This window comes from Capricornis sumatraensis, chromosome 3, assembly GCF_032405125.1.
Source record: "Capricornis sumatraensis isolate serow.1 chromosome 3, serow.2, whole genome shotgun sequence".
NCBI classification, from domain to species: domain Eukaryota; kingdom Metazoa; phylum Chordata; class Mammalia; order Artiodactyla; family Bovidae; genus Capricornis; species Capricornis sumatraensis.
This window is the reverse complement of record NC_091071.1, coordinates 59473623-59492823: the sequence shown is the minus strand read 5'-3', so window position 1 is coordinate 59492823 and position 19201 is coordinate 59473623. Positions and strand designations below refer to the sequence as shown.

Below are 19201 nucleotides of genomic sequence, written 5' to 3'. Positions count from 1 at the left end.
ATTTTCTTGAGTCAAAAATCACTACAGATGGTGACTGCAGCCATGAAATTAAACCATGCTTACTCCTTGGAAGAAAAGCTACGATAAACCTAAGCAGTGTATTAAAAAGCAGAGACATCACTTTGTAGACAAAAGTCAGTATAGTTAAAGCTATGGTTTTTCCAGTTAGTCATGCATGGATGTAACAGCTGGACCATAAAGAAGGCTGAGAGCCAAAGAATTGATGCTTTCAAATTGTGATACTGGAGAAGATTCTTGAGAGTCCCTTGAACAGCAAGGAGATCAAACCAGTCAATCCTAAAAGAAATCAGTCCTGAGTAATCATTGGAAGGACTGATGCTGAAGCTTCAATACTCTGAACACCTGATGCAAAAAACCAACTCATTGGAAAAGACCCTGATGCTGGGAAAGATTGAGGGCAGGAGGAGAAAGGGGTGACAGAGGATGAGATGGTTGGATGGCATCACCAACTCAATGGACATGAGTTGAGCAAAGTCTGGGAGATGGTGAAGGACAGGGAAGCCTGGAGTGCTGCAGTTCGTGGAGTCGCAAAGAGTCAGACATAACTTAGCAACTGAAAAACAACAAAGCTCTTAACCAAGTTGGGGGGCTCTTCTATTATCTGAGATATTGCATCATAGGTGAAGAAAACACTTCTTTCCATGGTATCTGCCACAGTATGAGAATCTGTATTGAGACACAGATTTCTCTATATTGCTAGGATAATTTAAGATCCACATGAATTTTCCCCACCAGCCTACACCGAAAAAGAGCTCTCTCAAGTCACACCCCTTTAATACTTATGTGTCTGAGATCTTGGGGTAAAGGTCTGCTTTCAAAGGGAAAAATACCAGCTAGCACATTCCCAGGGAGTAAAAAGGATTTAAAATTAAGAAGTTATAATTTTTCTTGACTTAAGTCCAGTAACTGCCAAGAGCTGTGCTAGCATGGATGTGTTGTGTACTACAGCTATCAGGCTTTCCTGGTGGCTCACACAGCAAAGAATCTACCTGCAATGTGGGAGACCTGGGTTCAATCCCTGGGTTGGGAAGATCCCCTGGAGGAGAGCACGGCAACCCACTCCAGTATTCTTGCCTGGAGAATCCCCATGGACAGAGGAGCCTGGCGGACTATGGTCCATCAGGTCACAAACAGTCGGACACGACTAAGTGATTAAGCACACACACTATAGCTATCAAGGCAAAGACTAGTCCCCTGGCTTTGCTAATCAGGAACTTTCTTGCATGGTCATATGTAATCCCTTTGATTTGTCACTTTGAATGGATATATGCTTGGGTTCTCAGTTGAAGAAGTTGAGGCAGTGCTGCTGCTGCTGCTGCTAAGTCACTTCAGTCGTGTCTGACTCTGCGCGACCCCATAGACGGCAGCCCACCAGGCTCCCCCGTCCCTGGGATTCTCCAGGCAAGAACACTGGAGTGGGTTGCCATTTTCTTCTCCAATGCATTAAAGTGAAAAGTGAAAGGGAAGTCGTTCAGTCATGTCTGACTCTTCACGACCCCATGGACTGCAGCCTACCAGGCTCTTCCATCCATGGGATTTTCTAGGCAAGAGTACTGGAGTGGGGTGCCATTGCCTTCTCCTTGAGGCAGTGCAGCCATTATCAAACAATACAATAATAATCCTGAGGTACCTACCTAAGCATTTAGATTTTCAGACCTCTAATGATACCAATGCAAAGAAATGTCCACCTTGACCAACTAGTAAACTGGTTTTAACTGATTCATCAAAAGGTAGTTTATGTTCTGACCCTTGTTACTCAAAATATGTCCCATAATCAAACAGCAATGGCCACATCTCCGTGTTTATTACAGTGTTGATTGTGAGGCCCCACTCCATGCCTAACAAGTCATAGTCTGCATTTTATAAGATCTTCAGGTTATGTATAATATATGGAGAGGTCCTTCTCCAGGATTTATGGTTCAAGGATCACTTGTATCAACATTACCTGCTGCTACTGCTGCTGCTAAGTCACTTCAGTAGTGTCTGAAGCCCACCAGGTTCCCCCGTCCCTGGGATTCTCCAGGCAATAACACTGGAGTGGGTTGCCATTTCCTTCTCCAATGCATGAAAGTGAAAAGTGAAAGTGAAGTCACTCAGTCGTATCCAACTCTTAGCAACCCCATGGACTGCAGCCTACCAGGCTCCTCTGTCCATAGGATTTTCCAGGCAAGAGTACTGGAGTGGTGTGCCATTGCCTTTTCCGACATTACCTGCTAGAGCTTGTTAAAAAGGGAAATTTCTGGGTTTCACCTCCAACCTATGGAAAGGGAGTAGCTGGGAGTGGGGCCCAGACGTCCATGTTTTAGCAAGTTTTCCAGGTGACTTGTATGCACCCTAAGGTCTGAGAAAAGCGGTCCAGAAATCTGTTCCTCAGTGGATCTTTAAGTTCAGCTCAGTTCAGTTCAGTCACTCAGTCGTGTCCAACTCTTTGTGACCCCATGAATCACAGCACGCCAGGCCTCCCTGTCCATCACCTCGCGGAGTTCACTCAGATTCACATCCATCGAGTCAGTGATGCCATCCAGCCATCTCATCCTCTGTTGTCCCCTTCTCCTCCTACCCCCAATCCCTCCCAGCATCAAAGTCTTTTCCAATGAGTCAACTCTTCGCATGAGGTGGCCAAAGTATTGGAGCTTCAGCTTTAGCATCATTCCTTCCAAAGAAATCCCAGCGCCAGCTGTCAGTCACCTGCTGCTGCTGCTGCTGCTAAGTCACTTCAGTCGTGTCCAACTCTGTGTGACCCCATAGACAGCAGCCCATCAGGCTCCCCCATCCCTAGGCCTTTCCAATTATCCTTTGACCCTCTATAGGCTGCCTTTGGACATCTAATTGCTAATTAATCTGGACTAGGTGAGGGGAGGGGGAAGCAAAAACAAGCCAATCTATTTTACTTCCCAACCAGATTTATGTTGAAGGTTTTGGAGGAGGCTACATAATTAGAGTGAGATATTTAAGATTATCAATGGATTACAGTACTCCATGAAACACACTTCCTCCATTACCATGGTTAAGGAGGAACAGACCATTAGAGCATTCCTCTAGGAAGACTATTTAAAAACATAATGTTGTTGTGTGCAGTAGAGAATGACACATATCATGACTCAAGAAAAATAAAGACCATTTATTCCCTTGAGTTTGCCCAAACACAAATCCTCTTAGAAAGATAGAGATTGCTTTTTATTTTTATGTCTTCTCAGACTTTGCAACTTTGCCACTTTCCTTTCATTCCATTGAACCTGGCAGTGATAACAGACATGACCAAAAGTCAGAAAACCATTTCAGTCATCTTCTATTCTGCTTATTCTGTACCTTAATCCTGAAGAACTTTTTTTTTAACACTCTGAATTTAAGAGGAAAGTTCATGAAGAAGAAAGTAGATGTAAAATTATAAAGCTGTAGATTGCTTCATATTTTTGTTTGAATAATCTAAAAGAGTACAATTTCCTGAAACAAAATGTGATCCATCCAGAAAGATATCTACATGCCAAAAGAACATGCTGCTCACATAAATAAAAACTATGTAATTTTAGCATTCTCACAAAAGCTATAAATGTTCTGCCTCGAGGTAAACATTTTAATTAGCCTGAAAAGTTGTTTTTCTTAACACTACCAGCAACTTTACTCACTGCCACCTCCCCAAATCTGCTAAAATGTGCCACACCCAACGAGTAAGGACAGAAGCCGCAGATCATGTAACGCATGAGTGATGCAAGAACCAGGCAGACGCTACGGAGGCAAAAAGAAAAAAAAAACTGTCCTTGGAAGTGCAAGCACTTCTGCAGAACAATTAACTTAATTAACCAGACATCATGAATATTCATAAAGCCATTAATGTCTCCCACATCCAAACAGATAAATGTGATGTAATGACTTCCTAGTCAAGCATATCTAAAATTCTCATGAAAACTGCACCTACACTTCGGTTCTTTGCCTAAAATATCATAGAAATTAACAGTCCCTTGGCAATATTTTATTCTCCTTAAATTAATTGGAATGCATGAATTTATTTATGAATTCTATAGGAATATATGGTTCCCAGTCATCAGTATGTGGATTAAGCCTTGTTTTACATCAACTGGATTTCTTTTTTATTTTTATGTCCTCTTTGGCTTTTTTCTCTATCCTCCCCCTCATCCCTTTAATCGGAATCTCTCTGTATAGTTCCTTAGCACCAGTTCCCATAGCAACAAACACCACTGCTAATGGCCAGTAGTTCAAATACAGGCTTCCCCACATCTGATCCATTTGAGTCTGACCATAATTCAGCGGTTTAGTCTGTTGGCTCAGTGGAGTAATTTACTAAACACTCTCCCTCTGAGTGTCTCTCTCCAGGAGGCAAATGGGTTCAAAGGCAGACTGTCTTCTGCATTCAGCTTAGAAACTTCCTGCCTAGCTCTTGTTACCAGTCTCTACAAAGCCCTGACCAGACATAGAGTCCTCATATTAATTACATCCTGCACATGATTTCCTCCTATTAGATGCAATCCATAAGCTGGAACTTCTATACAACCACCAAAGTTTTGGCAACAGGCTGGATCTTCTAAATAAAAAATATTCAAATGCCATTTCTATCAATACATATCCACTGTATCTGGAAAATGCTCTCAAAATCAGAAATATGTTTAAAAAGTATGATGATAATAAAATTCAATGCTATTCCTCTATAAAATCTGAGCTGTATTTTTAAAAGTAAGCATAACCACAATTGTTTCTAGCTCGCTATTCACTTGATGTCAAATGCATACCTGTGGGGACACCTATCCTTCCACTTTGATGCATAGCACTGAATGAGTGACCTCAGAGGTTTAAGTACTATGGAAAAGAAACAGTGAGCTAAGCATATCCACTCTGCCCGAAGGGAAAAGGTTGGGAAAGTTCCACCATTATAGACATACTCCTAAAATGACACAGAAAGGTCAAAGTGTGCTTCCAAAGCATCTTTTCGAATTGATGCATTTTGTTACTGTCTACCTAAAAGGTTTATTTTCACAGATTTTTCTTAACAGGTTTTATGATCATAAGGATATATCCTTATAACCCTCTGCATTTAAATTTTGTTTTTATGAAGGACTTTTTACTCTAAAAGAGCACTGGTATGTCTCCCTGTTCTTTGTCGATTGATAATACAAGTATACTAAAATCCATACTAAATGCCTCTGATTATTCAATGGATAGAAAGTTGATTTCTTTTTCAACCATATGCATTGTTTTCCATTTTCATAGGAAACAATACAACTGACCCTTGAACAACATGGGTTTGAAGTGAGAAGATTCACTTAGATGTGGATATTTTTCAGTTGTGAATACTATGCCATGCTGTGCTAAGTCACTTCAGCTGTGCCTGACTCTTTGTGACCTTATGGACTATAGCCTGCCAGGCGCCTCTGTTCATGGGATTCTGCAAGCAAGAATACTGGAGTGAGTTGCTGTGCCTTCCTCCAGGGGATCCTCCTGACCCAAGGATGGAACTCACATCTCCTGCAGTTCCCACACTGCAGGAGAATTCTTTACTGCTGAGCCACCAGGGAAGCCCAGTAAACACTATGGTGGTGGTGGTTTAGTCGCTAAGTCATGTCTGACTCTTTTGACTCCATGAACTGTAGCCTGCCAGGCTCCTCTGTCCATTGGATTCTGCAGGCAAGACTAATGGAGTGGGTTGCCATTCTCTTCTCCAGAGAATCTTCCCAATCCGGGAATCGACCCCGAGTCTCCTCCCTTGCAGGCAGATTCTTTTACCAACTGAGCTACGAGGGAAGCCCTATATAGTGAATACTAGAGTACTTCACTGTTCCCAGTGGTTTAAATTTGAGAATGCAGAGAAAAGAAGGGCCAACTGTATACTGATCAAGGGTCAACTGTAATTGTTTCCACTCTTCTTATAGAGATGACAATATGTGATGTTTTAAAAATATATATATCACCTTTTTCACTATTGTATGTTTCAATAATAATTTGGGAGGAAGGACTTGATTAATAGAACAAACCTGCCAAAGATGCTGTTGCCTGTTCCAGATGCCGGTGTTGCTCTGGCTGTTCTCTCTGACTCACGTCCACTTTCTTTTCCTCTAATCAGGCTTATTCCTAGAGCAGGTTCCCAGAAGGTTGCTCCCTTGTCTAAACCTCCCATTGTTCCCTAACAGCAATTCAGACCCTTTCCTGTGGCATCCAGAAACCACCAAAGTTTAGACCCATTTTGACACCAGTACCACCCAACAAATGCCCTGTGGTCTTTTCTTTCGCATTCCTGGATTTTGCCTTGCCACTTGTTATTTTTGCAGCCAAGAAAATAACTTATTCTTATCTTTCAGGCCAGATCCTACCTATTTTTAGGTCCCGTTCAAGTGCCAGTTGCTCTATAATTTCTTTACATTTATTCACGTAAACCTTATTAAGTGTTCATGGTGTCACATTCTGTTCTAGCTGCTGGAGATACAGCAGTCAGGATGAATCCTTTTGGTATTCTCAAACTTATCTATTTATACTTCAATTATGGGAACTGAGTTACTACATTTTATCCCATATGGAATTATAAGCAGTTTGACTGGAGTGGCCCTATTTTGAAATTTCATATCTGGAACTGTGTGATCATTAAACTTTTATATGGGAAGGTAGAATAATAGTCCCATTTGTTGTTTGCTTAACTACATTAAACTCTGCAAATATACTTCTAATTTAATACCATAATAACCTCATAATGAAGGGGGCATCATGTGTGTTATCTCTCTCTTATTTAGAGAGATAAGGCTCAAAGAAATTAAATAATTTGGATGCCAAGCATGGGTCTTTCATACTCAAAGTCTGTGCATTTAACTCTGTATGATGCTGTCTAGGTTAGAGAGTAATACAGGAAGAGATGGGGGAGAGGGTTCACTTGGCAAATCCAGGGGCCCTCCCTTGCCTGCTGGTATCACACCAAGCGGAAGCTGGGCTCCCACAGGAGTCAGGATGCTGTCTGTTTCCAACCCTGCATTCTTCTGGGCTCTAAGAAGCAAAGCATGGGCTACTTCACTGGCAGATCCATCTCCACCAACACATACCACACTGGAAAAGAAATTAAGTCAAAGAATGAATGACATCAGAATAACTGGCAATAATTTGTGAAATGTAGACTTTAAAATATTAATCTTACATATTATATTTGCATAATTACTCATAGCTTCAACTATCTCAATGTATGTCAATGGATAAGAAGACACTAGCACTGCACTGATAAAGTTTACAAGAAGACATTAGCTGAACTTTATTATGGTTCAACTCAAAAAATATTCAAACATACAGTCTAAAAGTCAGCTGAGTGGCTCACATGGTAAAGAATCTGCCTGCAATGCAAGTGACCCAGGTTCAATCCCTGGGTCAGGAAGATCCCCTGGAGTAGGGAATGGCTACCCACTCCAGTATTCTTGTCTGGAGAATTCCAAGGACAGAGGAGCCTGGTGGGCTACAGTGCATAAGGTTACAAAGAGTCAGACACGATTAAGCAACTAACACCTCCACTTTTCACTTTCAAGAGGCATTAAAACACTCGAACATGTTAATTCACATCTGACCTGAATTTTGCTTTGTTAATATCCCAAAACATATTATTTTTATTTTATGTTAATAAGTCATTGAAATTCATTTAACTAACACAAGCCAAAGCATAAAACCCTGCTAATTTTCAATATAGCTCTGAAAAGACAGTAAAGGCTCTGAAAAGCAATAAAAATCATGTAAAATATAAAGCTTTAATTTAAGGAACTACTAATTATCATTAGTTATAAATGTCAATTGCAAACCTGAACTGGTTTTCACCTCTTGGATATTACTGCGATACTGCACTTTTAAAATGAGTGCTACTAGCCTTTGACTCTACTCAGTACTAAAATTTTTTTAGGACCTCACCATAAGCACGCTATAGGAGGAGTGAGGTGGGAATCCATGAAAGTCATATAGAATGTCAGAGGTTTTGTCAGAGTCATTTGTATTTAAAAGATGTAAAATAACGGGCTTCCCTGACAGCTCAGTGATGAAGAGTCCACCTGCAGGAGACATAGGTTTGACCCCTGACCCAGGGAGATACCACACACCACGGAGCAACTAAGTTGGTGAGCCCCAACTACTGAGCCTGTGCTCTAAAGCCGGGGAGCCCCAGTTTCTGAGCCCTTGTGCCCTAGAGCCCTTGCTCTGCAAAAAGGGAAGCCACCGCAAAGAAAAGCCTGCACACGGCAATTAGAGAGCAGCCCTGACTCGCCACAACTAGAGAAAAGCCCGCACGCAGGAACAAAAACCCAGCATAGCCAAACATTTAAAAATAATAACATTAAATACCAAAATCACATCAACTGACCCAAAGGGAAAGCGTTTGTGTTATTGAGAGTGGGGGCCATGCCCCAGGACCTCCCAGGCCCTGCAGCAGAAGAGTCTGCTCGTCTAAAGGAGACATAGTCTCTTAGCTCCAGTCCACTGCATCATCCAGGAGGCAGGCTTAGAGGACCACATCTTCTGACTTTTCTAGGGAAGCCACAGGACCTGCTTTGGGGATAAGTCTCCTAACTTATAAACATTAACAACCAGCATTCGATATATTTAAAAATTCTTTTTGCCAAACAGAACAGCCTACAAGGCATAATCAGCAGAGGTTCCTGGTTCCCTAAGTTCAGGAAGCTCCAGAAGCTGGTGGATCCTGAGGCTGAGAACACTGTCTCCATCAGCTGCCTCCACCGTGTTCTCAGTCTTTCAGCCCCAGCACCGAGGTGGGGTTCAGGGCTAAGGCTGCACATAGCCTGGGCAATCCAAGGTCCATCCTAACTAGAAGAAATTCTATGATATGGGATATGACCCAGGTCATGTTTGGCTGGGGATATTATTTTATGTATGAACTGATTCCAGCAGCCATCAGTACAGCCACTGATTCAGAGAAAAGTGATTACACCCACTGAGCACCAACTTCACGTCATATAACATATTGGCTCTATTCTATTAAATTCTTAAAAATCTGTAAAATAGGCTTTAGCCTCATCTTCATATATGGGGAAGCCAAGGTTTGATTTGAATCTTATCTGTATGATTTTAAAGACCTCTACCTTTTCAAACATTTTGTGGACTTAACTCCTGGTTTTATGCCTGTCTACCAACCAAGAGTGTGTGGCCTAAAAAGCTCATGTAAAGTCATCCAACATATCTAACTGAGCACAAACAACTTGCCTCTTCCATATCATATGGTAACATTTGACCCCTGGAATCCTGCATGCAGTTAAAGCGCCGTGTACATTTTAACTCTAACTGCTAGAGTTAGTAGAAATGAGGCTTTCTCAGGACACACATGTGAGTTGCTCAGTCGTGTCCAACTCTTTGTGACTCCATGGACTGTAGCCTGCCAGACTCCTCTGTCCATGGAATTCTCCAGACAAGAATACTGAAGTGGGTTGCCATTCCCTTCTCCAGGGGATCCTTCTGAAACAGGGATCAAATCCAGGTCTCCTGCATTATAGGCAGATTCTTAACTGTCTGAGACACCAGAGAAGCACGTATAGGAATATGCTCTACTACAAAAACCTTTGAAATGTTGTCTTAAGGCATTCTGTGTTAGATATTTTGAAACTAAAACAAATGATAATTACAGTAATAAAGTAACAGTGAATAATTACTATGTATCAGACATTGTCAGCACTGTCCATGTATTAATTTATTTAATTTGAACAATAACTACACACAGTATACACTTTTACTCCCAATTCACAGATTTGGAAAATAAGACATAAAAAGATTAAGCAACTGTTCCAAGGTCATAACATGGTAAGTTATAGAATGAGATTTTGAAATAAGACAAGTTGGTCTCAGAAACTACACTACTATTTGATATGTTAGACTCCTTTCTTACATAGAAGACCCAATGAAAATAGCCTTAGGAGAGTTTTTTTATTTTGGAAATCAGTTTAACAGCAGAATCACTGTGCAATTAAATAAGAGAAAATAACTTATGTTGACAAATACTGGATCATTAAGATCCTCTTGAGATATAGTTACCCAACCTAGGGAATATACTCAATATAAACATAAAAGAGTCTAGCTATTAAAAGAAAAGGCAAAAAAAAAAAAAAAAAAACTTTTAAAATGGGTTCATTTAATCACACTTAAGAGTTACCCTAAAACATAACCCTTTGGAAGCAGTACACCTTGTGTTTTCAGAATAAACTCTTTCATGCCTGACCAAAAGTAAAGCTTTGCTATCTAGAAAAGCACAATTGGGAGCTAATATCTCATTTCTCTTTATTAAAAGTGATAAAAAAATATAAATGGGTGTCTGTATATTTGTCTGTCAACCCATATCATTATTAAAATGTTTATTATTGGATTTTCCACTTACATTTTTTCTTGAGAAGAGATACTTTTTAACCTTACTTACTAATACAGATATCACAGTGGTGATAGAATGTCATTGTAAGCCAAATAATACCTAGATTCTCATAAATTCAAATGAAGGAAAAAACTAATTCAACAAATTAAAGTTTTAAAATGCTGTGAAATCATATAATAAAATATTAGTATATGCATCTTGTCTGGAAAATTCCATGGACAGAAGAGCCTGGCAGGCCGCAGTCACAAAGAGACATGACTAAGAGACAGCACACACAGTATATGTGTATTTGCATAAGAGTTACAGATTAGCTTAACCCTTTTCACACATACAAACACAACTGTTTCTGCTTCAAGTCTATGCATCCGATATTACTCTTTTCTTTGCCTTTACAAAACTTCCTGTTCATGCCCAGTATAGAGGAGGCAATATGGAAACTGACAGGGTTTCTTCGGTGGCTCAGATGATAAAGAATCTGCCTGCCATGCAGGACACCTAGGTTCAATCCCTGGGTCAGGAAGATCCTCTGGAGAAGTGAATGGCTACCCACTCCAGTGTTCTTGCCTGGAAAATTCCACAGACAGAGGAGCCTGGCAGGCTACAGTCCACGGGGTAGCAAAGAATCGGACAGAACTGAAAACACAGAATACATGGAAATGGACGCTCCTGCAGACTCCAGCAGCGGATCTGAGAGTGTTTGCTGGAACACACTGGAGTTGCATACCAGCTGTCATGAGGACTGATACACTGTTTGTGCTGGCAGTAGGAATATGTCACGATATGTCTTCATAAAAACATATGCAACTCATTAAAAACAACTTCAAAATCTTAATAATCTTCTTAAACATTATTTACTGAATCATTTTGCTTTTGAAGAATATCATAGAATTTCTCTAGGATCTTAATCTCTGGTCTATGTCTAAAATCCCTAAAGTGATTTCCTTCTCACTCCCTATCAATAGCTCCAGTAGAGACAGCCAGAGATGCCTCAGGCTCAAGTTGAGCCCCTCTTCCATCAAAATACCAAAGAATCCTGGGGTTACCTCATCCTGTCCTTGAGTCTTTTATATCAATTTCTCAAAAAGTACTCCTACAACTACTCAAACAGATTCAGGAACAGGGTGCTCATGAATGTAGTGTGTTCCACTTTCAAACAATTCTACTTGTTAGAGAATTGTTCTCTGGAAGTGCCTACAGAAACTGTTTCTACTGTTCTCCTCATATATATGCCTTTCTATGTAATTCTAAGTAGAATGGCTTAAAATGACCATTTTATTAAGATAGGTATCCCAACCACCATTTTAGCTCCTGCAGAAATAACTGGACTCAAAAAACCAAATGAACTATTTAAAGGATCTTAGAAACAGAAGACGTCCAAAAGAAATCTTAAATTATTATAAATACTAAATTAATTGGCATGCTATAAAGTGAAATCACTGGAGCTCAATTAACATAATGGCTAGGTAAACTATTTGGTGAAAAAAAATATAGGTAATAACTAAAGGTTCTACAGATCTTGTAGTGCCATACTGCAAAATACCACCACCTACCATGTGGAATAAAGAAGAAGTATGTTCATGTAAAGAGAAAACATTATTCTGTTGCACTTAAGCTATAGTTTTTCATCATTCTGCAAAATTCTTCTTGATCCTTGCACAGTTAATTACCAATGGACCTTATTTATAGATAACACATTTCCCGGAACACTTCATAATGTTAATAGGAAAGACAAGGTGTAATACCTACAATATCTGTTATTCTTATTACATAGCCATGTTTTAAAGTAAGAACTTATTTGCAATGCAACATCTCTTATACATTCACAAGCTGTGTGTTCAGGACCATGTAGCAAATTAAGGTAGGTAGCTGGTAGGCATGATTCCCCCAATTACTTCTCTTAAATTGTATATTTGCAAGGTAATTTCCTAAATGTAGCCTATTAATCAATCTGTCGAGCACTAAGTATAAGGCTCTGCAGCAGCCTCCTACCTCATATTCTTCATGCTCAATATTTATAGACCATTGCCATCTAGATTCACTCTCTTCGATTAAATTCCTTTTTGAAAAATTATGTCTTACTTACCAAACTTTCTTCTTCATCCAATATTTTTCCTCACCCCAAAATATTAAGTTTTTCTGAAAACTGACCTTGGTAATGCTCCAATCTGATTGCATCACTTTCCTCTCTAACACATTCTAATAATTTTTCAGGAGGAGTAAAGCCTTCCATTACAGTTGAAAGACCCAAATGCCCTTCCTGATACTGTGAGTCTATTGCTGCCCACCGCCACTGACATCACCATGTGACCGAATAATTCACATGCCTGCCACCTTTTAAAACTCTGAAACATCCACCCTTGCAAAAAATCTTCCCTAAAAGAATAAGCTTTTAGTCTTGTACATCAATCCAGCACTTTAGCAAATTGATTCACCTACATTTTTAAAATGTCAATTGAAATATATGTCACTTGCCTTGTTTCTAATGTTTGCATGCCAGTGAAAAATTTCTACACATGCCAGCAATGTATTGCAAACAACACTTTCTAATGCCTACTATGAATAACACACTTATTTGGTAGCAACTAAATTATAGAAGATAAGTAAAATCAGCACATTCTTTTCATCCTAAAAATAATGCATTTGTTTTTATAAAATATTTACACTCAATCATAGCCAAATTAACCCAGGGGTAGCTACTAACACTATCAATAAATTTGAAAAAGAGGATCATAGTATAGTTATGCCATATGACCAATATATTATCTTCCATCAATGCTTTTCTAGATACAGGGTTAAAGCCAAAAATTAAGAACTCTAGACACAAATATATGTTCATAAAGTAAGTATGAGGTAGCACACGGTAACTTCCCAATACTTATATTCACACCCCTCCTTCGGTGTTTCTATGCACAGTCCACTGAGGTAGATGACTGTGCCATATTACATTACCATCATTAGCTGTTACTACACATATATGAATGAAATACAGCCCAATCACATGCATCACAAATAGTTAAAAACTGTAAGCTCCAAATATGTGACTAAAAACTAATGAAACTATTTAATAACATAAGCTCTATGGTATATGTAGATGAAGAATACAACCTACCCATCAAATCCCTGTAGTTCGCATTCTTTGAGTAGTGACAGGGCATGCCCTTCATATTCTGTTACTATATTAGAAGAGAGAGAAAAAAAAAACATAAAAGTTTTAAATGAATGATCTACACTTTTTAACTTGGTTTGGCAAAATAATATGCTAAACATATGGTCAGGTCGTAAAGCAAGATTTATTCTTGAATATTTACATTTTAATCATGGCAAGGAGGATTAAGTGTTACTTGCCCAATGTGTTTTATAGTTTTATGTAAAAGAGGGTCATATATTTATTCCAACTACATAAGTCATTTGGGGATATCCCATTAGATAATTTATCTTGGTGCCTGTCAGTTTAGTGTTCCCTAAATAAGACACATTTCCTTTAAATCAGAAGCCTAGGAGCAGCAGTATTTTGAAAATAAGGCATATTAGCTGGCATCAGATAGTCAATGTTAAATCGCTTTGGCAACCTTACATGAATAAATTACTTGAAAGGTTAGTGCAAGATTTACATACTAGAAGAATGTGTGTCTGGAACTGCTAGACTAAAAAGAGGAGGAGTTGGATGTGAAAATGTGAAGCCAAGCCAACGCCAATGATAACAGACCCAACGCCAAGGAGGGTGGCGCGCAGGCCCACCAGAGCCCAGATTCTCCGAGGAAATGAATCTGTCACTCCCTATCGCTGTCTCTACAGTCATGATGCCCTGTACAGTATTGCAAATGCCAGTGAAGACAGGATAAACTGGCACACTGCAGATGGCACCACGCGGTCCAACCGCATTTAGCATTTTCTGGGGCAGCTCTGCCAGAAGAGACAGCCCAGCTGTATCCACCCATCAAAGATTTCTGCTGACTGAGATGACACTGCAGATGGATTTTTTGTGTAAGAATGTGCATCATTATATGCGAGATTACATTAATCTTTCATGCCTGTCTGTCCCTGGTGCCAGCATGGTTCAAGCTTTTCCTACAATGTTTTTAGATATTGTTAAAAATTGTTAGTCTTGGTGTCTAAAAGAATCATTCTGTACCCAGCAGCATTACATTGTAATTTTCCCACAGCTTATTCAAATGCTGTTAACATTCACAGGAATAAAACTTCTCTATTAAATTCTATTTAACAGAAAGTGACAAGAAAACACAATATAAAATATCAACATTAATAAACAGGTTATCATCCATGACTGTGTGCTGATCATTCATCTGTAACTTCAGTAAGTATCTGCAACCTTAAAAGCAAAATAATAAAGTATCTTACAAACACACATTAAGAATAATTAAGGGTATTAGGGAAGAAATATTTATGCTAAGAGTCAGTTTATCAAGTCTCAGTTTTAATCCAAAGATTGCTTTGGTAAAGCTTTCCACATTTAAAATAAAATTAGCCTTAAAAATATCTTCTGGTTAAATGATATTTCTACTTACCAAAAAATCTGAAATAATAGTCTATTTCTTCCTTTCATCTTGCAGGGGAAATGTGTATGTGTGCACATGCTAAGTTGCTTCAGTCGTGTCTGACTCTATTCGACCTTACAAACTGCCGCCCACCAGGTTCCTTTGTCCATGGGATTCTCCAGGCAAGGATATTGGAGTGGGTTGCCATGCCCTCCTCCAGGGGATCTTTCCAACCCAGGAATCGAACACATGTCTCCTGAAATGGCAGGCAGATTCTTTACTATGGAACCACCTGGGAAGCCCCATGCAGGAGTAGAAGGAATCAAAACGTGTATTTATACAGGATATTATGGGCTCTGGAAGCAGAAAGAGCCAGATTCAAATCACTCCAAATAAACAACAACATGGGCTGCCAGGCAGCTGCAGTATCACAAGAAAGCGACTAGCCTCTTCTTTCAACTACATTCCTTTGACAATCTGACTGACACCTCACTTATATAGGAAATTTGGAGTTTTCATTGTTTACAACTCTTTGAACACACAGTTCCCACTGCTGGGATCCCTATACACCTCAACCTTCAGTTGAAATATCACTTCTTCAGAAAGACAATATTGGAGAAAAGTCATGTCCTGAGGTTGATATTGATTGGTGGTAAGGAAACAGGCTAAAGTTAAATCAGATGAGCTTTGATTCTAACATAAAAGAAACGTTTCTTGGTTTGGTGAGAAAAGTCTGTAATGGGGTAAGATACTGAAATGCCATTTTCTTTTCTGTCTCGTAGGCACTTCAAACTTAGTAAGTTAAAGTAGCAGCCATCATTCTCACCTTCAAATACACTGCCTCTCCATTACATCATTCTTTCTAGTGTTCCATCGTCCATTCCTCACTACCCAAGACAGGAAATGTCTTCTCTCTAGAGTATCCCTTTCTTTCACTCTCTGCAACCACTCTATGCCCAAAGCCAGTTGTTCCTGCCTTTTAATTATGCTGCTGCATTCCAACATTCCTCAAGCCGATGCCCTAGACCCAGTCACCACAATTTCTAATGTGCAAACTACATCAGCCTTCCTTCCAGTCTCCCTCAATTTACCCACTCTAGCCAGAATGATATTTCTTAAGCATATGTTTGATCACACCTCTTCCCTACATAAACTCCACTGATGACTATTCATTGTCTGCAGGGATAAATTCCAACTCCCTAAGTGATATCCTAGTATTGGAAATGGATTGGTCATGTATATCCATCATTATTCAAGGGATAATAAAAAGAACTTTTCGCCCATAATTCTCTCTCTCTAGCTGGATCTGATTTGTGAACATGTACGATACAGATTTTTGTTAACATGTAGGTATAATAGGGAGGGAGTAATGCCTCAGCTGACTAGCATCTTTTTAACAGTTTTATCAGATCACCTAGCTTTCTGCTGGGTGAAATCAGGAGAAATAGGAGGTATCTCCATGGAAGGGAAGGCTTCAAATAGAGATATCAAGAGCCAAAGGGAAAGAATCCAAAGAAATTTGGTAAAAGTGTCAAAAGTTAAACACATGATCCCAGAAGGAGGGAAAAAAGTGACAATAAACCCTACATTCTTGACAGCTCTGCGCAGGGTCAGACAGGAGATAAAATTATCTGGTGACAAAGCACTCCCATGGGCCCTGAGCTGGCAGAGATCAAAGCTACATTCAGAGAAGTGTCTTTGACCACGATAATGACGATGAGCATAAGAAGGTCTAGGAGCTGTGTGACCATAAAGATTGACTGAAGAAAATGGAACTGCCTGTCTTGAATGAATGAGATCAAGGGAGTACATGGTATCTGTTTTCAAATACCTCAAAGACTGTACACACAAGATGGGACACACTTATTTCATTTATTTTGTACGGTGGCGCTAGTGGTAAAGAACCCGCCTGCCAATACAGGAGACATAAGAGACACGGGTTTGATCCTTGGGTCGGGAAGATTCCCCTGAAGGAGAGCATGGCAACCCACTGCAGTATTCTTGCCTAGAGAATCCCCATGGACAGAGGAGCCTGGCAGGCTACATCCACAGGGTTGCAAAGAGTTGGACAGAACTGAAGCAAGTTAGCAGGCACAAGAGATAAACATCAGCAAGGAAAGTCACAAGGAGGCAAACATTAGCTCACAAGTTCTTCTTGCAGTTTACATTTCCCACAGACATTTGGCAAAAGGTCAAGCAGGTTTGCAATCCAGCTAATACTCTTATTCAACGTGCTAGGCGACTTTGGACTACATCAGCCCAGAAGAAAGAGCACCTGTCAGTAAGTGAGGACAAAGGAGGTGCCTTTTTCTAATATGTGCAGGGGCACAGCGACTCTGAACTCCAGATGAGAATGCCCATCAGTATAGCCCAGCAGCAGCACGCACTGACTCCACCACATGATGCCCAGGCCCAGGCTGTGGAGTGCCCCAGGAGTGACACTTCTTCTGCTAGGAATGCCACACTCCTGTACTCCACCATAGGAGAGAAATTGAACTAGATGGCCTCCACAGTTCTTCCCAGGTTAATTTCTCAGCTGCCTTGACTTTTTAAATCTCATCGTTCTATGAGTTATCCTCTGATGTCCAGAATTCCTCTCACTCCTTTAACAGTGTAATTCTTAGTCTGCTCTGCTTTGAGAGGAAGAGAAAGAAATGGTATCATATGCCAGACCGGCTTTCCACTCTTGCTTTTTGATTCATGTATCAAGTTATTAGGAATAAATAACTCTTTTTTAAGGTTCTTCCAGTTCTTCTGATAGGATTATTAGATAAGATACCGCATTGAAAGTAGCAGCAGAGGGGAGATGCTCCTTTAGCTCAACTATTTCAAAAGATGCCGATCTATATTTAGAAGGAGTTGGACTTTCAGCACTAACCAAAATGAAATGCATATACTATCATTAATGTGGTGAGAATCTTTTTTTTTTTAAACAGGAAGTCTGTACCTTTTGACACCCTTCAACCCTTTCTCCCCCACCACCAAACCTCTGGAAATCTGTTCTCTGTATCTACATGTTCTGATTTATTTGCTTGGGGGAACTTTTAAAAATATTCCACATATAAGTGAGATCATATGGCTTTTGACTTATTTCACTTACCACAGTATCCTTAGGGTCCTTTTATATTTCCCCAAATGGCAAGATTTCCTTCTTCTCTATGGCTGAAAAGTATTCTGCGGTATGGCATGTACGTGTGTATGTGTGTATACACACACACACACGCACACATACACATATACACACATTTTCTGTATCCATTCATCAATTAATGAACACTTAGGCTGATTACATGTCTTGGCTATTGTAATGAAAATAAAATGTAATGAAAAATAAAAGCAAATATATACAAATGGGAACCTAATTAAACCTAAAAGCTTTTTCATAGCAAAGAGAACTATAAACAAGATGAAAAGACAACCATCAGAATGAGACAAAATATTTGCAAATGAAGCAAGTGACAAGGGATTAATTTCCAAAATAACAAACAGCTCATGCAGCTTAATACCAGAAAACAAAAAACTTGGTCAAAAAATGGGCAAAAGACCTAAACAGACATTTCTCCAAGAAGACATACAGATGGCCAACAGGCACATAAAAAGATATTCAGCATCACTAATTACAGAAAGTGAAAGTGAAGTCGCTCAGTCATGTCCAACTCTTTGCGACCCCATGGACTGTAGCCCACCAGGCTCCTCCATCCATGTGCATCAAAACTATAGTGAGGTGTCACCTCACACTGGTCATCATAAAAATATCTACAAACAATAAATGCTGGAGAGAGTGTGGAGAAAAGGGAACCCTCGCACATTGTGGGTAGGAATGTAAATTGATACAGCCACTATGGAGAACAGTACAAAGGTTCCTTAGAAAACTAACAATAAAACTACCATATGACCCAGCAATCCCACTCCTGGGCATATACCCAGAAAGATACATGTGCCCCAGCGGTCACTGCAGCACTACTTACAATAGCCAGAACATGGAAGTGACCTAAGTGTCCATCAACAGAGGAATGGATAAAGATGTTGTGCATATATACAATGGAATATTATTTATCCATAAAAAAGAACAAAATTGTGCCATGTGAAGAGATGTGGATGGGCCTCGAGACTATCACACAGGGTGAAGAAAGTCAGAAAGAGAAGAATAAATATCGTATGTTAATGCTTATATGTGGGATATACAAAAATGGTACAGACGAACCTTCTTGTAAAACATGAACAGACACACAATATCGAGAACAAACGTACGGACACCAAGGGAGGAAGGGGAGTGGGATACACTGGGAGACTGACATATATCCACTTCTATGTATAAAACAAATACTAATGAGAACCCACTGTGGAG

The 19201-nt window shown here is 39.8% G+C and overlaps 1 protein-coding gene across 1 annotated transcript in view; it reads right to left on the bottom strand.

The window, feature by feature from the left end:
* CERKL (ceramide kinase like) overlaps positions 1-19201 on the bottom strand; it is a 128855-nt gene that overhangs the window by 16069 nt on the left and 93585 nt on the right. Inside the window, exons 4-5 of the mRNA XM_068968448.1 lie at positions 13467-13530; positions 6920-7062 (exon numbers count right to left, since the gene is read on the bottom strand). Coding sequence (XP_068824549.1) covers positions 6920-7062; positions 13467-13530 — 207 coding nt within the window. The remainder of the gene's footprint in view (positions 1-6919; positions 7063-13466; positions 13531-19201) is intronic.